The following is a 20,402-nucleotide window of genomic DNA, read 5'->3' on the forward strand; positions in this document are numbered from 1 at the left end:
AGGGGGGGGCAGAAGCAGGTGGGGACAGGGGTGGGCTTCGGGAACGGCTTGGCCCCGGGCTTGGGGATGTGCCTTGCTCCTGGACCACCCGCCTCTCCTCTTCTCCGTCCACATCCTAGGAACAGCACGGCGTCCCTTCTCCATCCCGGATTCCTGGGCCGTTCCCTCGTGCTCAGGATGCGTCTGCATGAGTCAAAAGGCAGGCTCTTGTACTTTGAGCCGTAGAACCAAGAGTAATTAATAATTTGATGTTGTTGGGTACAGAAGCTGTTCTGAGTGCTGTTTATAATCTACAGTTAATTAACCTTCTGCTTTTCAAAAAGCAGAAACTTAAGACCTAATTTTCTGTCTCAAACACGTTGTTTCTGATATCCATTATTTTAAAAATATGTTTTCACTGATATTAAGAAATAATTATGCAGACTATCTCAGACTGATTAAGGAGACTATGCTCTGTTAGGATTTTCTTTGAAAACATGTATTATAATGAGCTTTTCTGCGGTGTATTGTAAGAGGAAATATTATTCTCATCACACAATTTTAAAGCAAAAGCCAGTGCGTAAAAGAAATGTTACATATAATTTCAAGGCTGTAATTTTGTTGTGTGGTGAAAAATTCTAACTTTTAGGAGAGGACAAAATAAAGTCAGCACTTGGGGAAAAAAAAAACCTTCATAAATACAAACTGTGGTAAATCTCAGTTGGTAGCAAAGTCACTATCCAATTAAAATTCCAATTTCAGAATCTCAATCATTTTTAACTTTCTTGTGAATATTAACAGGATGATCAGCTTTGGCAAAACACCAGGAAGAAAACTGTAACTGTCCAAGGAAATTAAAAATCATGATAGGGTTGGTAATATATTTTACCTAAGACACTAAACCAATCACTGTATAGATTATTAAATTAGTATCAAAGTCAGTTAGAGTATTATGGTAGAACATTCTCCGTTATTAAATGGAACACATTTCAGGAGCTGAATTTAAAACAGTGTTTGGCGAGGGCACACGAGGCCCCAGCCGTGCCGTCTCCATCCCGTTTTGGGGGGAGTGCACGGGGTCTGAAGCCACAGGGGCGGAGGTCGGGGCGTGGGTTGGAGCCGGGAAGACACTTTAGACAAAGGCGGTTGCGTTTAGTGTTTTCCACGGATCCACTCTTTCACTTGCCAGCTCAGGGATTGGAGCGAATTATTTAAACTTGTCCCCTTGGATTTCCTCAAGGGTGAAAACCAAGGCAGCAACGGCACGAAGCTGAGGTGCTTGTCTTGAGGATTAAATGAGCCCTTGATGCGTCAGGCACCCTCACTCTGCCCGTGAGGTTTGGCAGGAAGAAGGGGAGAGTCACGGTGTCGTCGGGGCGTGCATTTAGAGGAGGGGTCACAGTCACGCGCTTTCTGCGACAGGGACGGCAGAACGTGGTCTCTCTGCCTCGACTCAGCCCTGCCTTCCCAGCGCTGGTCCTCACTGCGTTGTTTTTATTAGAAAGTCATGAGGACCTGGGTGGAGGGGTGGTGGTGTTTGTTCGGGTTGTTTTGTTACAGAGGAAATATCCTTTTTGCAGATGCTTTACGAAGCGTGCAGTGGAAATCCCAACGACCCTTCTTGGCCCTGATTTTCAGTCATATCCCCTGCCGATTGTCCCCACGAGGCCACAGTAACCCGCTGAGACCCCGTAGGGAAGTGTGGCCGTTGCTCTCTTACCCTCCAACCACCAGGACCAGCGAGGGGGAATCAATACTGAGATTCCCCCGCTCTGCAGGTGGTTCCGTTACCACATGCCCAGGCTCTCCAGGCGCGAGGTCAGCTCCCTCTTGACCACTTCATCCAACTGCTCCTAGGCTCATTTTCCATTTGGGTTTCTTCTGCTCCCTCAGTAGGCCCTACTATCTGTCTCCATGATGACAGACATTGTATGGCAGTCACAGGGCACAGGCACCAGTGTATTTATGTATAACAACTAATAGAACTCGGGTAACAACAGCCCGACGAGGTAGAGACTGTTTTCATCCCCATTTACAGATGGAGAAACTGAGGCATCTCTTACCTAAGGTCACACAGCTGGTGAGTGGCTGGGCCAGAATTTGGATCTCCCACGCCCCATTCTAGCATCCGTCCTCCTGAGCACCACACCCTGGTAACCAGGATGGGGCACTGTTCCCGAAGGCCGTCAGCCTCCTCCTCGGTCCCTTTTCGGGAAGCCTTCAGAGATGGTCCTTGTGTACTTTCCTGTCACTTTGTGACACCTGATTTGGGACAGGTGCTACTCCTCAGGGAAGAACGAAAGGGAATGCAGCCTGTCCCCATGTCATTGTCCTTCCCTGTCGACCTCCCGTCCCTCCAGGGACACAGCCTCTCTCCCCTTTGGGTGTGAGTGTGACCGCCCTGCAGGGATTCGCAGAGTGTCTGGAAAAGCGCCTTCCTAACACCCCCCAGCCCAGCAAGTTCCCTCTTCTCGCCTGCAGGCCTCCATCCCCTTATTTCTTAGGGTCTTGCATGATTTTTAAACATGTACGAAGTCACTTTGAAATAAGAGCACCTTCCTGCAGGGGCCACCTGCACTGAGGATGTGAGAGGGCATTTTTGCTCAAGTCTTGCCCTTCCAGATCCACGTGAGATCCTTCTGGCAGAAGTCAGTGGTCCTCTCGGTCCTCCAGAGCATCCATCATGGCGCCCGGATAGTTGGTGGTCCGTGCCGTCGCTGGGATGGGAAATGCTGGGCGCGCAAAATAGGAATATTGACGCTAAACAAGGGCTCGTGATTCCCCCAGGATGTTCGTTTAGGGCTTCGGAGTTCACTGCAGGCCATATGGCATTCGAAGTTAGCCTCCACTCTGAGGAAAGACAGCGGGCAGATCAGGGGCGGCCTGGGAACAGGTGACTGAGCAGCACTTGAACACGCGTCCCTATTAGAACGTGCTGCACTATTCTCTGCCTCGAGCTCCCTCCCAGGGAGGTACTCTACCCTGTGGAGCTGCCCTACCCCGTGGGCAGACTTAGTTCCAGGCTGCTCTAAAGTCACAGTTTTCTAGCCAATGCAGCCTCCACAAACCTCTGCTTATAGTTGGTGGTTACTTTTTTCCCTAATGGTTATTTATTTTTGAGGGAGAGAGAGAAAGAGATGGAGTGTGAGCGGAGGAGGGGGAGAGAGAGAGGGAGACACAGAATCCGAAGCAGCTCCGGGCTCCGAGCTGTCAGCACAGAGCCTGACGAGGGGCTTGGACTCACGAGCCGTGAGATCATGACCTGAGCCGAGGTCGGTCGCTCAACAGACTGAGCCATCCACGTGCCCCAGAGGTTACTTTTCCAAGACTCAGGAAGCAGCCAGGCATCCAGTCTGGTACAGGCCTTCTAGAATCTGCTCAAAGGAAGCTCAGTGGACACGTAAGTCAGGGCCCCAAGCGGTCAGGTGGCAAACAGGCTATGAAGCCTTGTCAGCAAGTCCGTGAATCCGCGGTCACACTTGGTTTTACGTAGAACCAAATATGTTGTACGTCACAGTACAGTTAAATATCGGTCCGGTATGTCAGATGCCCTTGTGAGGAATGAAATACCGATTTACTTTTTAAATATGTTGAGCATTTCGGACTGAATTAAAATATGACACCTGCCTTGTATTTCTGTGAGAAGGGGCACTCACCCACCTTTAGAAAGGGAAGCCGATCCTCTCGTTCTAGAGTCGAGGAAGAGGGCCTGGAGGGCAGGTCAGAGGCAGAGTCCAGCTCTCCCCTGTAGCACACGGCCTCTGGAAGTAGCAGGTGGAAACCAGGCATTTTCGTAGGTGACACGATGTTTGTATGGATTTTGCTCCAGAAGTCGCTTTTTTGGCTGCTGGGTCAGATGCCGATTTCGTGGCCCTGAGACTCGAGGTCCTCCAGCCCAGGTTAGCCCCGCCGGCCTCTGGCCGCCCAGCTCCCTGGTCCACAGCCAGGTCCCCACGTCTTATGGCGCTCCTCCGCAGAAAGCACACTCCAGTTCCGTGCTTACCTTATCACTTGATTATCTCCCCGATGAGGACCCTCTTGTACTTTAAATGCTTCCTTCACATCAGCATGGTAATTTGGTAAGGGAGGGGGCGAGGAGAGAGAACTGGCGAGGCTTTCTTGTACTTTAAATGCCTCCTTCACATCAGCACAGTAATTTGGTAAGGGAGGGGACGAGGAGAGAGAACTGGCGAGCCTTCCTCCAACAGCTCAAGAGCGTGGAGACTTCTTTCCAGCAGCGGCTTGTCCGTCTGAACCAGCACAGGGGGAGGGGCCGGGTGTCCACAGGAGGCCACAGGAGGCCAGGGGCTGACCCCAGGGCCAGGCCACAGGACCAAAATGGAGACCAGAGACCAGATATCTCTGCTGCCTTCCCCTTCCCAGAGCCTTGCAAGACCCACCTCTTAGACCCAAGCTAGAAACCCCTGCCTCAGGAATAAACAAGAGTGCACACCGACAGCCTTGTTCTAGAGTGTTCTGGAGTACAGGTGAGCCGACATCGTCTGTGTCCTCTGATTCACTGTGAGACCTCGTGTCTACCCAAATCTGTGTTCTGTCGGCCTCATTAGGATGTTTGTTCACCCCACTGAGTGAATGAGTGGGTGGACGGCTGCACACATGAATCCATGAACAAATGAATGAGAAGTGAGATCCTCTGGGAGACGGTCACCTGCCTGGGTGTGGTTCAAGTAAATGGAGGGCTTTAGGCCTAAGTTCTGGAAGCTCCCTCAAGTTCCCATGGTCAAAATGAGGGGCAAAGAGTGGGAGGCAATGCAAAGGAAGAGGGTCACGTAGGAACAGGAGGTGACCGCGCTGGCCCGAGTTTCCTCTTCCTGGCCCTCGCTCTGTCCAAAACTTCTCTTAACTAAGGTTGATCTCATTGATCCAAATAAACTGCCTGAAACAGTGACTTGTATAAATTGGACGGAGCTTGGCAGGTGTACCCCTTCTGTCTACTCTCACCAGCTGGGGCAACCGAGAGGCTGGTCCCCTCGTGTGTCCCATGGTTGATGCTGGCTGCCAGCTGAGACCAGAACACGGCACGTGGGTCTCCACTCGGCCTCGGCTTCCCTACAACAGGGCCGGTGGTAGTGTTAATGGGGAGCTTCTCAAGCAAGAGAGGGCCAGGGAGAAGCCACGCTGCCTTAGTAGTTAGTTACACAGCATCATTTTTATCACATTCTGGTGGTTGAGGCTGCTGCACAGGGCTGCTCAGGTTCGAGGGAGAGACACACAGACCTCGCCTCTTGACGGGGGAGCGCAGAGTCCTGGAAAAGCATGTGGGACCAGAAGTACCACCTGGGCCGATTCTGGAAAATACAGTCTGCCATACTCAGCAAGGTGTCAAGCTCATACTAAAGTATGAATGACTTCCCAGGAATAAAAGAACGTCAGTAACCCAAAATAATGTCAGAAGGGTTTTATGAGTTCAGTTTGGGAAGATACTTCTGACGTTGTCTCCTTCAGTCAGGTGTGACCCCCCTAAGACCTTCCCCAAATCAGTCCACCCGGGTAGTTAGATTCGTGCACCACACGTGGATTGAGGCCCACAGAATTACTCTCACTAGAGCCTCAGGAAAACAGCAAAATAGTGACGGGCTGAGCTCAGGGGACCTGAGGGTTAAGAACCTACAGACACAGAAGGGCTCCTGTGAGCCCGTTGCTCTAAGCGATGGTCCAGCCATCTCTGCAGCGAGTATAAATTCAGGAACATCGTGTTTTCTGCTTTTGGAGGCGGTCTGTAACTTTACCTCCTGTCTCTAAGCCAACACGCCTGCCCCCTGAACACTGAGGTCCTGACGGAGCAGCCGGGCAGCCGGACCTCCTCGGTGTGGCCAGCCTGCCCCAGCGGGCAGCCGAAGCTTCAAAAAGGGAAATAGCCAAAGTGCAGACACGGCAGATGGTGGGTCTGGGAGCGAAAGAGGGAGAACTCTTAGCCTTTGCCAGCCCAGCACCTCAGCTGTCAGCTCTGGCCGTTCGCAGATGGCCCTGCTGCGGCGGGGAAGGCGGAGACCAGCAGAGCGCCCCATGCCCCCCGCACCCCGCGCTGTCCACAGGTCAGAGAGCCGGCTGTGGGGGCAGGTGCAGATTCAAGCATTCCGTCCGCGGGTTCCGATGAGTGTGGACCCTGGCCTCCCTCACCTCGCCCCCCCAGGAAAAGGAGACAGCTCTGTCTTCAGGAGCCCTTTCTGCAGGAGGCCCTCCAACCCCTGCCCTGCATGTCTAACCATCCCTCGTCTACCCTGGATCTGTTTTTAACCAGTCCTGGGTCCCAGGTTGGCCTGTCTGCCTGGGGAGCCCCCGGATGCAGTGGTCAGGGAGGCACCTTGCACGCTTCGGTCCCACACAGCCCTCCACCCCACACCCTTCCAGGTCCTTGTCTGATGTTGACCTCTGGCTCGGCGGCCTCCCCGTGGGGACTGCAGATCAGGCCTCAGCTCTGGGCTGGAAGTGTCTCTCCCTCGTTGAAGAGCCGGCAGCATGCAGACGTGGGGGTGTCCTTTCCTGGGCATGGGGCCTCTGCGGACGCCGACCGGGGCACTCCGGCCTCCATGGCTCTGACTCGGGATTTGCTGCAGGAGCTCGGCCTCGCGATGAGGCCCTCGCGAACTCTCTAACCTCCCACAGACCTGCAGGATCCACACTAGGCTGTTTGTCACCTGCGCAGTCCGCACCTGCCCACAGGACGGACTGGGGAGGGGCGGGGAGGCCTTGGTGCTCACGCCCTTTCCGGAAGGGAGGACCTGGATGGACACTACTCAGAGCTTCTCTGAGAGCCCGCAGGCAGGAATCCGCTCTGGGGCCAGCACTACCCTCAGAGAGCCCGGGGGTGTCTTTATTCTGGAAGGCCCTGAACCTGGCTATCCGTCGTTGGTTCTTGTCCTGAAGGAAGAGCGGACCGTGGATGTTGGGGAGCAGTTAGCAGTGCTCCCCACAAGAGCCTTCCCCACTTTGCTCCCACGACGAAGAGACCTCCTGTGTTTCTAGCCCTGCAGGTCTCCCATTCTGGCACGATCGCTAACCCCGGGACTGCTGGCCGTTTGCCCACTGTAATCTACGCTTGTGTATTTCCTCTCCGGCACACACAGCGGGAGCTTTGGTGGGAGCTGAACACTCAGCCTTTGTTCAACAACGTTCACTTCTCTCAACCTCCAAGTCCTCAGCCCGGGACGGCGTTGCTGTGGGGTGGTTACGGGCATCCGGGGAGCAGAGATGACAGAGACCACGCTGAATGCTGTCGTTGAAAGGTCTCTGTTACACACTCCCTGAGTTGACTACGAGGCACGGGAGGGGCCGTTGGGTTTCTCTGCCGGCTTGGGAGCGGGGGCCTCGGTCACCTGGACCAAGGGAGGGATCCAGGGCCCCGAGGGGAGCTGCCTGAGAAGTGAGCGAGCAGAAACACGCAGCTGTGAGCACCGAGCCTGGCTCGCGGTCGCGTTTCATAAATGGGGGTCCCGGCGGTGACGGCCACTGTTGCTGAGTAACTGTCCCTGAGATCGTGCAGGGAGAGCCTGGTGGCAAACGTGCCGTGTCCGGAGAGTGGGCCAGGCCGCGGCTTCACGCTGCAGGCGACGGAGTCCGAGGAGCCATTTACCTACACGTGAGGCTCGAGCAGGACGGAGAGAGTTGCTGTGTGCACAGTACTTGCAACAGTGCCTGCGGCATACCAAGCACGCTGTGGGGGTTAGTTAAACGCGAGAGTCTGTTCTTACGTCCGGCCGGGGTTCGGGAAGGGCCCAGTCACAAGTACCCAGCGTGTTGGGCAGAGGCAGAGACAAGCCAACCCCGTCAGCCCATTAGAGGCTGGAAGCATCAGCGGCAGGGGGGCGCGGGGCTCGGCCCAGCACACTCAGTGTCACATCTGTGTGCATGCGTGTGTACACTGGGGGTGCAGGGGCGCTGGGTCCAGCCCACCTGCTGCGAGGGCGGAGGCCAGCCATATGTGCCACCATGCTGGGCAGGTCTGACTGAGAAATCCCGCCCCCTGGGTTTCAGGGAAGAATTTGGCAGCCTCTGGGCCCCTGACTCAGGAGTGTATTTCCTTACCAGTGTGGAGCTGGCTCCCTGCAACCGGTGTAGACATATCCGGTCTACACAGTGTAGACATAACCCTGCACAAGTCGCCTGAGGCCGCCACAACCTGGATGGCTTTCAACAACAGAAATGTGCTGTTCAGGTTCCATAGGCTGGAAGTGTGAGGTCGAGGGGTCACAGGGCTGTTCTCCCTCCGAGACTCTGGTTAGTACCTTTCTTATCCCTCCCAGCTCCTGGTGGCTGGCAACCCCTTGGTGTCCCGTGTCTTCTGGACACATCCCTCCATCCTCTGCCTTTGCCTTCCCACAACATCGTCCCCATCCGACTCTGTGTCTCCTTTCCTCTCCTCATAAGGAGACCAGTCCGGTTGGGTGGGGGCCCCCACCCTGCTCTAGAATGACCTCACCTTAATTCCACCTGCAGTGACCTTGCTTCCAAATAAGGTCACACTCCTGGGCACCAGGGATTAGGACACAACATATCACTTTGTATCATATGTGAGGGGGACACAGGTGAGCCCACCGGACACCTTTAAGAGGAACCTGTGATTCTTCTGTTCAGGAGGGTAACTCCCCATGAACAATTTGGAAACATACGTCGCGTATACTGATAAAGTCGATGCCTACAGTTCCAAAATGCAATGCTTATTGGATCCAATATAGCATATTTCTCAAATTGGTCATCCTTTCTCTTTTTAATGTTTATTTGTTTATTTTGAGAGAGAGAGAGCATGTGCACAGGGAAGGAGCAGAGAGAGAGGGAGAGAATCCCACGCAAGCTTCTTATCATGGGTGCAGAACCCGACGCAGGGCTCGAAGTCACAAACCGTGAGAGACAAAACCTGAGCCAAAACAAAGAGTTGGACGCTTAACCAACTGAGCCACCCAGGCGCCCCTCACATTGGTCATTCTTAACCAGAGTAGACACCAAGGCCACCCCTTGAGATTTGGGGGAGAAGATGCCTGTGCCCTGCAGATTGTCCTGCGTGGAGTACTGAAGGGCACACCCATTCCCATGTGCTCTCTGGGGAACCGCCCCCCCGTGACGCCAGTCTGCCACCACGGAAGGGTGTGGGCGACCCTCCTCTTCTGCATCTGCCACACGCTCGGGGGCGCATGAGGATTCCTCCTCTTTGCTGGATCGGCCCTTATCACCTTGAGCCCAGAGAGAGTTTGCCCTCCAGATAAGCCCTCAACAGTGCTTGTCACGAGCAAATAACATTCAGATAGTCGAGTCGACTTTTTGAAGATATGGTGAGAAGAAATGAGGAGCATTGATTCAGATCCCACCATGAACTAAGCACATAGATGGAGTTTTCTGCTACTTATGACTAGTTGATGGCCCCCAATGTGTTCTTCTCCTATGACTCTGCAGTGGTCCCTGGGCAGGACGGGCAAGGTGAAGGCAAGCTAAGCATCCGGTTTCCCAAGTTACCTGCAGTTACTTGCTCAGAAAGGCAGGCTTCTTGTCTTGTTCCAAGGCGAGGGCTCATGCAGTTAATTTAGTTGACGAAATAGGGGTTTGTTTTTGTTTTTGTTTTTTTCCCCTCTGCAGAACTCTGTTCCTAAGCTACATTGACTTCATGGCATTTAAGCCAACTGCCTCATTAAGCTGGAGATCCTGAAGAAAGCGTTTGCAGAATAAGGATGTTCATAATTAACACAAAAAATGCCAAGGCTTTATCTGCCTGGTCCTTCTCCCCTTAGTTTCTTATACTTAATGATCTCTTTATCGAGCAACTAACACAGAGAGAAATAAAAGAGCGGAGGAGCCCTGTGTTAAAGGGCATCTGGAGAAAGTAAGCTACCGTTCCCCTGGTTTTGTATGCCTTCCCCCCACCCCCCCAACCCCACGCAGGGCAGGGTTCCTTCCCATTTGCCGTCATCTCGCCGTGGAAGAGAACTGAAGAGAATAACATTCGCCAGAATTTGTCATCCCGGAACTATATGGTCTCTGACTTCCCTTTCCACCCGGCACAAGCGAGAGTCTGAAGTGACCCTTTTTTTGCATCCCCGTTTCCCGGTGCTTTGAGCTTAGCAGAAACACGCTGGCATTTGCCGACGGAATTGATGGAAACTGATTACTCTCTGCCCGAAGTCAGGCTCGGCCTTCAACCCCATTCATTCTCTCTCCTGAGGGCGAGTCTGGAAGCAGCTTGCACACAAAGACGGCTGGACGTGGGAAGCTAGTTGTCTCTCGCTCCCCCGGCCACCCCCCACCCACGCACGCAGGCCCACCGGACACATGGCGGGGCCACTTGGCACAAGGTCCTCCCTCTCGTTCTAGGGGATTGCTCTGGGTCCAAAGAGCAGAAGCAGATGATTCGTCTTCACAGGGGTTGTGGTGGCTTGTTTCTGTCAGGCTTCTCCACTTATGAAGGCTTTGTCAGCCAGCCGTTTTCCCGTTGGGATTAGCCTGAGTTGGCCATGAATTCACGTGCTGTGGAAACCGCTGCCAGGCCCCTCGCCACTGACTTTGGGGGCGGGAGGGGGAGGGGGAGGGTCTGCTTCCTTCCCCCTGCCCCTTGAATTCCGTTCACTGGCTGTGATTCCACTCGCCTTGATTGGCTCCCCCCCGTCCCAGCCCTGCAGCACAGAAGCCATTGAGCAGAATCACCCACAAATTGCATTGCAAATGGTGCCTGTTTTTTTCCAGCAGGCCATCTGCTGGAGTCTATTACTCACCCTCCACAGAGCCAACCCGAGGAGTCAGGTGGTTCTGGGTACAGCCACTTCGGAATCACCTCGTTCCACACTCACCTGAAAGTCACTTTGCTGGCTGCTGAAGACGCTGGAAAATTCCAGGCTCTGGAGAGGCGGTCTTCTTCCTTTTTTTTTTTTTTTTAAACCTCAGGAGACCTTTGGGCCTCCGTGGGCTCTGGAAAAGCTTCTGAGCCCACTCGTGGGACGCCCCCAGGTGGCAGGATGCGGGAGGGAGGGGGGCGGTGCTGTTAGGGGTGATGGCCATGCCCTCGGTGAACAGAGGGACCTTGTCCAGGGGCTAGAACCAAGGACTCCGTGGCTCTTCATCTGTTGTCCACGGAGCCCCGCATTCAGACCTGGGTGCACTGGGGACAGGAGTGTTGGGTGTTTCGTGAGACTCTACCGTCTGGTGACCAGCCAAGTAGCAAGCCCGTGCTGCATTGAGGGGAGTCTCCATGAGCTTCTGGCCGCTGGAGGACAGCGCCCAGAAGGCAAGGAGGAGTTGCTTCCAAGGAGAATGACACTTGCTGCTGCAGGTGCCACAGACTTGGGGGCTCCTCCCCTGAGAGACCAGGCCAGTGACCCGGGGGGGGGGGGGGTGGACGGACAGCTGCCTTCGGGCACCCCCACACCGGGACTAAGGGTTTGCAGCCTGCCCCACTCGCAGGCCTGGACTTGGCTGTGAGCGCCTCCAGGACGTGGCCCCCAGGACGTGGCCCTAAGCCTTTGTGTCCACCCTGTGGCCATCCGATCCCCGTGGTGCTTCCCCCCCCCCAACCTGTCCGCCACCTAGGCTAGCCCAGCTCCCTTGTCTCCTCCGTGTTCCTTCCCCCGTGATCCTCTCCTTCTGTGGCCAGTTGTCCTTGGCTCTGTTCCAGCGTATGCTGTCCCTTGGGTTATGTGCACCCATTTTCAGCATGATTTCAGCTTCCTCATCGGCTTTCTGCCATACGGGCATGTGGGGCTGGTTTATGGCACACACCTGATGATAGCCAGCTCAGTGGGACTTGTATTATGTGATTGGAGAATTTTTCAATCGTTACTCTATTTTGTTTTTATTTATTCTTGAGAGAGAAAGTGAGTGAGTGTGTGAGCAGGGGAGGGGCAGAGAGAGGGAGAGAGGATCCCAAGCAGTCTCCACACTGTCAGTGCAAAGCCCAACACAGGGCTGGAACTCATGAACCATGAGATCATGACCTGAGCCAAAATCAAGCGTTGGAGACTTAACCAAGTGAGCCATGCAGGTGCCCCTATTAATGATTACTTTAAAAACAAATCTGGAGGGAATTTCTTTATGATGCATATGGATTGTGTACAAGAGACAATCCTTTGACCTAAAAGCTGTGTAGCACCCAGATGGGGTCTCTGGTCCCCAGCACCCTGACTTGGTACACTGGGCGAGTTTTAAGCAGAATAGAATTGTTCTTTCTGGAATAGATCACAGATCCCACAAAAATCATCCACAGGTAACAACTCTGATTAGCCAAGACACTTGGCTGCACTCACACACAATAATGGGCATTTCTGGGGGAAGCCTATGAGAATTATCATTTGCATTTCAGCCCCGTTGGAGATGGGGCCATTTTGTTTTTCTGCCACAGGAAGTGAAATCCGTCGTTCCTTTAAGGCTGAGGAATGTGCTGACCTTTGAACCTGTTCTTTCGCACGGCTGTTCATGAGGGAGTATGTGTGTGGGCATGAATCCCCAGGCATCTCCCGCAAGCTGATCTGAGATTTTCCGGGATGTAACCTACAACACAGCTTTCTTTCTCACTCGGTTCTGCCTGGATGTGCCCTGCTTCTGCGTGGATTGATTTCCTGTAGCTTCGCTTTTGTAAAGCATCTTAAAATAATAACTCACAGTGGCACAATAATTCAATTCAGAAAGCACTCGTTGGGCTCATCGTGTTCAAATTTGTGCAAACGAGAGAGAGAGAGAGAGAGAGAGAGAGAAGCTCTCCAGATAATGAACTTCTGTTCAGTTGGACCTTGATTTATTGGGGTTCATTCTGGGGCTTGGTGGTCAGCACCAGGCTTTTCTTGAGCCCCGTGGAAGGAAGGCATATCCAGGGCACGGTGAAGACCACTCGAAGATTGTAGAAGGTCTGTGTCCCCAAGGCGGGGTTCATGATTTGCTGGCCAGCTCACAGATGTGTCCACGCACCATTGGTGTGCACTCCATGTGTGTGTCCATTGTGTGTCCACATTTCTCCGCTTTGTGTTCCCTTAGAGGAGATTTTGAAGACCCACATCGCCCACTGGTGGTCTCCGGACGGCACGAGGCTCGCCTACGCCACCATCAACGACTCCCGCGTGCCCGTCATGGAGCTCCCAACCTACACTGGCTCCATCTACCCCACAGTGAAGCCCTACCACTACCCCAAGGTAGGCGACAAGAAACAGTGGAGCGAATTCTTCGCCTCGTTCCTCAGTCCCCCCGACCCAGGCGACTCCAGACGTGGAGCTGTAGAATCAGACGTGTTCTGAGCAATGCAGTAGAACAGAGGCAAGATTAATTATTTCCCATTACACTGCATTAAATTCCCATCTCCGCTGAGTTGAATTTGTTGGCAGGTTTACTCTATCTTAAATAGTTGAACTGCCGTTAATCATTTGTGTGAGTTTCATGGGACCCAAAATAAGTACCTTACCTCCCCTTGTGAGTCCATGGCAACAAAGTCACACTGCCTGCTCCTGGGGCCCTCTCTCGTCACGTCCCTGTTTTAGAGTTTGGCTCCTGGGAGGTCCGAGGGACGTCTGTCTGCCCCTGGTCCCCTGGGTCTGTGCAGGGCTCTTTTGTGTTTGGTCATATCCCGGCCTGTAGTCTCTGATTGCTTCCCAGACCAAGTTGTTGGCACAGAGACTGGCAGGACAGCAAGGGTGCGGTGGAGGGGGAGGGGTACAGATGTCTGGACCTTGCTTTGTTAGCAAATCACAGCATCCTGGCACGAAGCAAGGACTGGTGCCACATTTTCTGCAGCCCGAACCGCTGCAGAGACACTGATGTCTGACAGAGTGGGCTCAGCGGCCCTGCCGCCCCCCCCCCCCCCCCCCCGCCGGCTTCGCTGGAGCGCTCCAGGGCCCGCGGAGGCCACGGCCGGTGGACGTGAGCCGTTCACTGCCTGCACCTGCCTGGTGACGGAGCACTCGCTTCCCGCCTGCAGCTGCCTCGGAAGGACCCCTGGAGCCCGCGCCCGTGAGCGCTGAGCCGTGGCTCCCAGGCCATCAGACCATCTCCCAGATCAGAGGGCTGATGCCATGCGCCTTGTGTATCGGAAGGACGGGACATGCCAGCCTGCAGGGGGCAGCGAGAGGGGCGATAGTGTGCAAGTGAGGCCAGTGAGGTGCCCGGCGTCCCCGGCCACAGAGAGGAAGCCCCTGGTGTACAGTTGGTGCAGGTGCCATATATTCGTTTCTCACAGCCCTGCCTGGAGCCTGAGAGTCCGAGATCGGGGTGCCGGAAAGGTCGGGTCCGGCGAGCACTGTGTGTCTTGCTCCACCCCTGCCTTCTCCCTGTGTCCTCCCACAGCGAGGGAGCTCCGGTGCCTCTTTCTCTCCACACGAGGGCACCAGTCCCTTCACGGGGCGCCACCCTCCTGACCTCACCTGACCCCGATGGCCTTCCCAAGGCCTCACCCCCGCATACTGTCACACGGGGGCTTGGGGCTTTGACCTAGGAAGGAATTCTCAATTTGGGGGGTGGGGGACACAGACATTCCGTCCACAGCACCTGGAAAACAGTTCTCTTAATTTTTTTTGTTTTTTGAGAGAGAGAAGGAAGAGGGGGGAGGGGCAGAGAGAGAAGGAGACACAGAATCCAAAGCAGGCTCCGGGCTCCGAGCCGTCGGCACAGAGCCCGACGCGGGGCCCCAACCCACAAGCCGTGAGATCATGACCTGAGCCACAGTCGGACGCTTGACCCCCTGAGGCACCCAGGTGCCCCAATACTGAGCCTTTTCTGTGGGTCTTCGATTGGCGTGGCCAGTATCCAAGGAGGTCCCTGAGTGGAGGAGCACGAGCTCTGTGAAGGCACAGAATTGTCCCCACCACCGTCCCACTCCGACAGCACTTGATATCAGCCTGCCACACGGACCTGCCTGTTGACAGAAGTCTCCCTTTTCAGCTGGGCTTCATTGGACTGGACTCTACATCTTGTGGAAGGGGCCAGGGTTTTAGTCGCAAACGGTTAACTAAATGCGGGCTCTTTTGACCCTTGAACGCCCCACCCCCCACGCACACAGTGGGGCCAGTGGCTGCCTGACTCCTCTAACAGCCAGGGATCCAGTGGCTTCCCCTGTGAACCCTGTTATGGGCGTTTCCCCAACTTAGGAGTGGTGACCTGAGATCCGTCTGGAGTTCACACTGAGCTCTGGGGTGGGTGAAATTGGAATTACAGAAGCCCGGACGGTTTGTATTCGGATGGAAAGGCGGCATATTCTAGCCAACAGAACTCAGGCACCCCTTGCCCCGTTGTACTGTCTCCCAAATCAGAGGCATGAGTTGGTGACCCCGCCAGACTCCCGCCCTATTGTGGTGAACCCGACACGTCTTCATGCAGGGAGCAGAGAAGCAAGGGTATCCGTCAGACCCGGCGTGTCGCTGACGAATAATGCCACGTGTTCCCCTGTCCCATCCCGGCAGCGCTGTTCCGCCCGAAGAGGGAGCACAGAGCAGCAGTGACGCAGAGCAGAACCCACCCAGCACCTTTTCTGCACCTTTTCCAGGGACTTCCCTTTCCCCACCGCTGGGCCTCGGCCAACATTCATCAGCCTTCCCCACCCGTGTCTTTGCCCTCGGGTGCGCTGCCTCCTGGCCTGGCCTCCAGGAATTTCTGTCCTGCTCCTTGTCCCATCCCTTGCCCCTCCCAGGTTGACAATCGGGAGGCACTTGGAGGAACAAGAAGAGGGTAGGGTTCCTGGGGAAGGAATGGCACCCCAGTTGCCTTTGGTCCTTCGTGCGGCAACTGAGGCACTGTCCCCGCAGGAAGGTTTACTCACACCTGGTCTTCTTTGCTTCCCAGGCTGGAAGTGAAAACCCCAGCATTTCCCTGCACGTCATTGGCTTAAATGGACCCACCCACGATCTGGAGATGATGCCACCCGATGATCCACGGATGAGGTTTGCTTCCTTGTTTCTACTATGCTAAGAAAATAAGGTGAACGTTCATTTATGTGGTCTCTCCAGATTTATTTTACTGCTCTCTTCAACATCCAAGAAAAAGGTACATTGTCCAAAGCTTTGCCTACTGCTTCATGATTCACTTTTCTGGAAAGGAATACGAGTCCAACCAGTACCAGTATTTCTTTCCTTAGTCAGGAGCAGACTGCTCTCCCTGGGAGGCTGGGCTCCTCGGGAAGGGGCATGTCAGGTCAGCCGCAAGACTCCAGCAGGGACACATTGTCTCACACAGGCAGACGCTGGAGAACATCCATTGGATGAATGGATATAGCCTTAACCAAGAAAATCCACATGATCAGACTTTCTGTAAATGGTGCCCCATTTAAGAGATAACTTTAGAACAATGGCGTACCTTGGCAGCTCGAGGAGCTGGTGGTAAATCCTGCTCTAGTAACCCACTTCTCCTGGTTGGTAAGATAACCTGTGTAGGTGTTAGAGCGTATTGGCAAAGGTAACTGGCCTGTTATCATTACCGTCTGGTTTGGGTAGATTTTTTTTTTTTTTTTCTGTTAATCAAAACTGCTGAGTAGGGTCTATCTCAGTGAAGTGGTCTGAGTATCACCAAAGTTTGAACAGCCTGGGGACTGAATAGACTTCCAGAACCCCCCATATCAGCAGTAAGCTTCTCTATGGGGGATATTGATGGGAGACTGAAAGAAAGGGGAGCCCACCGTACACACACCAGACCCATAGTGCCGATAGATCTCCGTAAGTCTAGATATGGGCCCAGTGAAGCCAAGAACGATTCATTCTGAGACTCAGAGGACACCCACCGCAAATTTTCCATAACCTCTAGCCCAGGCCTTTACTATCCAGTTATAGAACTCCACATTATTTGTCGCTTCTGGCAGCTTCTGGAAGGACAGGAGCTGTGGCCCCATCCGCTCCGACTCCTCCACAGGCCCTGCCCAGGGCTGGGCGCTCTGACATTGGGTCCTGCTGGTATTCTGTGGATGGTGTGGTCCTCTCCTGCGGTGACTTCCTTAGTAAGACCCTCAGAAGCGTGAGCCTATGGAAAATGCCACAGAGATTCTTTTAACGCTTTCTTCTCCGTGGATAATAAAATGCTGTGAGGTCCTCAGGTACACAGACCAAGCACAGTAAATGGGCTTGTAAATGGCTCTGTAAATGGCTCTGTAAATGGCTCCTCGCGGCCTCTCTCCCTGCCCAGGATTGGTCTCCTCAGTCATATCAGAGGGTCGCAATGTCCCCAGAGGCTCATGAAGCTGGCCCCCGAGCCACCGGTGCCTGGAGTCCCAGAGCCCTTGGTATATGCTGGTCAGGGGGGGGGGGGGGGGGGGGGTAGGGGGTGTTGAACGGATCTGGCTCATGTGCTTCTGCTGGGGTAGAAGAAAAGTTCCGGTCATTGCTCTGCCTCCTGTCCTGAAGATCCAATATTTCATTGTTTTCCTTTTAGCCCCCATCCCTGCCAAGCCTCCCGGGGCCTGGTCCAGCAAACTCACTGAATTAATATGGAAAGTCACCTGGAAAATTTAAGCCATCTGTTTGAGTTAATTGAAAATCTCATTTGGTCAATTTGGTGATGCTGTTTCCACAGGCCTGATTACCTTCAAGGACAATGAAAAATTAGCCTCAGTCGGGGCTTGAAATTCAGACACTGGCTTCAGGTTCTCTGCTCTGATTTCCTAGGCTAAATGCAATCCCGTGCCTCACGTGCAGCAGAAATCTGTAATATGCAAACGTCACGCTGTCTCATTCTCTCTCTCTCTGTCACACGGCCTTGAGATTTTTTTCCAAAGAGAGCACAGGTATATCAGAAATCGTAGAATAAATTGTGAGCGAATATTTATCGGGCATTTAGTTCACCAGCCGTTAGCGTGAGCGCCGCAAGCATCGTGGGGAACGAGACGTGGAGCGGATGATGTAGGGCCCGCGGTGTAGACTGAACAAATCGTCACAAGTGAGTGGATAACTGCAGGCGTGCGAAGGGCCACCAAGCACGTGGGGTGTGGAGGAGGGGCCGAGCTACTGTGCGGGGTGACCGTGTCTCTCCCAACCTCAGCACTACGACACGTGGGGCCTGGTGACTCTTTGCTGTGGGGGGCACTGCGGGGTGTTTAGCGGGGCCCCAGCCCCACCCATCAGACGCCAGTAGCACCCCACCCTCAGTTGCGACAGTCCCCGTCTTTGCCAAATGTCCCCACATGGAGGACCACTGGTTCAGAGTGAAGGATCTCGAGCCAACGCCTGCGTTCAAATCCGAGTCCTGGGACCCTGGGGAAGGTACGCAGACGCGCTGCCTCAGTTTCCCCATCTGTAGAATGGAGATAAACATTACTGATAGAAGTGGTTGTAAAAACCAAATGAAACAGTGCAGGTGGCACAGGGCTGGCTATACGGTCACCCCGTCTTGTGGCGTGGTCAGTACTTCCTGTGGACTTGCTGGCAACCTTCCCCTTCAGAACTCAGCCTGACCTGTCCCCACAACCCCAGTTGTGCATGAACTGGTCAGGTTGCAGTTCTCCGGGCAAAGTAAATGAATGTGTGTCGAAGATTTTCTTTAACTCCTTAGCTAAGAAGGCAGCCAGTGAAGTGTTAGGACCAGTCTTGCTGGCATCGGCAAAGCTAGGTCTGTGTGATCGGTGTAACAGAGAAGTGTGGGGGTAGGTTTGCTGGGTAACGGGTCTAGCAGGGCCCTGAACTGTGACCTTGGGGGATAGCTGGTCCACCTGCAAAAACCCAGGAGGGAAGTCTGCCCGGGCAGAGTCCCCACTTGCCTCAGAGGCCGAGCCCGGGGTTATGCTGGAGGAATACTGCTAGATCCTGTTCCCTCTTTCCAGGTTTCAAATACATTTTCTGAGAATCTCTAAATGACGTCACCAACTGGACACAGAACAGATGCCCCGATCTCCTTCCAAAATCCTACTGCCCGCAGTCTGGCCTCCTTGGGTCCCCATGTGCTCAGGCCTCTGACTTTCCTGGGGGATCTTCCCCTGGAGGGCACGGCGTCAGAGGGTGTCCCCTCCCTCCCATCTCCTGGTGACCCCAGCTGAGGCTCTCCGGGACCACAGGCTTCCAGGCCCTCCCCGCCCCTCCTGCCCAGCCCAGAAAGCCGTGAGCTATGTCAGACCGCCTGTTCCCTCTGCTGGCCTGCTGGTGGCTGGCTGTGCTTACGTTCTTTTGTTCCCTTAAAATCATTAGCTGCTGAGGTCTGTTCTTCCGCAATGTTGACATATTCCAGGCCCTTCTGCTAGAAACATGCTCTAGGCGAGTAGCGACAGGCAGGTACAGCTCACCAGATGGCCAGGGGCCGAAAACAGCTTCTACGTCAAGAAAGCCACCTGTCGTCTTTCTTCTTCCGAGGACCCAACCCTACCTGCCCACCCTAGAGGCACTGCACAGCTTTATCCCGCCTCTCGGCACCCCTCCTCAGATATGCTGGGCTCGCCCCCTTCTTGGGGTGCTTGCACCTGTGCTCCGTCTGTCTGAAAAGTTCCCCTGCATGGCTGAGGGGAGCACCCATGCACTGTCAGTCGCCATCAAAGTGTTCCTTCCTAGCAGTGTGGAGGTTCCTCAGAAAATTAAAAATAGACCTACCCTATGACCCGGCAATAGCACTGCTAGGAATTTACCCAAGGGATACAGGAGTGCTGATGCATAGGGGCACTTGTACCCCAATGTTCATAGCAGCACTCTCAACAGTACCCAAATTGTGGAAAGGGCCTAAATGTCCATCAACTGATGAGTGGATAAAGAAATTGTGGTTTATATACACAATGGAATACTACGTGGCAATGAGAAAGAATGAAATATGGCCTTTTGTAGCAACGTGGATGGAACTGGAGAGTGTGATGCTAAGTGAAATAAGCCATACAGAGAAAGACAGATACCATATGGTTTCACTCTTACGTGGATCCTGAGAAACTTAAGAGAAACCCATGGGGGAGGGGAAGGAAAAAAAAAAAAAAGAGGTTAGAGTGGGAGAGAGAGCCAAAGCATAAGAGACTGTTAAAAACTGAGAACAAACTGAGGGTCGATGGGGGGTGGGAAGGAAGGACGGGTGGGTGATGGGCATTGAGGAGGGCACCTTTTGGGATGAGCACTGGGTGTTGTATGGAAACCAATTTGACAATAAATTTCATATATTGAAAAAAAAAAAAGATTAACCAGGTATTTTGACATTGATATTTAAGTCACATCTCCTCTTTTTGAATATTATGTTAATACTAGTTTATATTTATTAAAAAGTTCTGTTTAACAGAAAAAAAAAAAGTGTTCCTTCCTGAGCACTTCCCTAACAGCCGAGCCTGAGTCACAGCCCCACTCCCTCCTCCCCCGGCCTTACTTTCCTTCCTAGGGTCATCCCAGCAGGATATTCTGTGTGCTGTGTTCACCAAGTCCTTTCCCTGCCCGATAGCTGGAAGGAAGGTCCACGAGCAGGGACTTGGGTCTATTTTGTGCAACGCCCGCCCTCCCCTCCAGAGCAATGCCTGCAACATAGAACAAGCTAAGGAAGCCTTTGTTGAATGGGCCAGCGAGCTGAACAGG

General features: G+C 53.8%; 1 protein-coding gene across 3 annotated transcripts in view; it reads left to right on the forward strand.

Annotated features, from left to right (window-relative positions):
- DPP6 (dipeptidyl peptidase like 6) overlaps nt 1–20,402 on the forward strand; it is a 941,878-nt gene that overhangs the window by 831,902 nt on the left and 89,574 nt on the right. For all 3 annotated transcript variants that reach the window (XM_040464519.1, XM_040464518.1, XM_040464517.1), the window contains exons 9-10: nt 12,946–13,100; nt 15,736–15,833. In XM_040464519.1, the coding sequence (XP_040320453.1) occupies nt 12,946–13,100; nt 15,736–15,833 (253 nt within the window). The remainder of the gene's footprint in view (nt 1–12,945; nt 13,101–15,735; nt 15,834–20,402) is intronic.

The sequence above is a fragment of the Herpailurus yagouaroundi genome, unplaced genomic scaffold (assembly GCF_014898765.1).
Source record: "Herpailurus yagouaroundi ecotype Mexico unplaced genomic scaffold, PumYag 483, whole genome shotgun sequence".
NCBI lineage: Eukaryota > Metazoa > Chordata > Mammalia > Carnivora > Felidae > Herpailurus > Herpailurus yagouaroundi.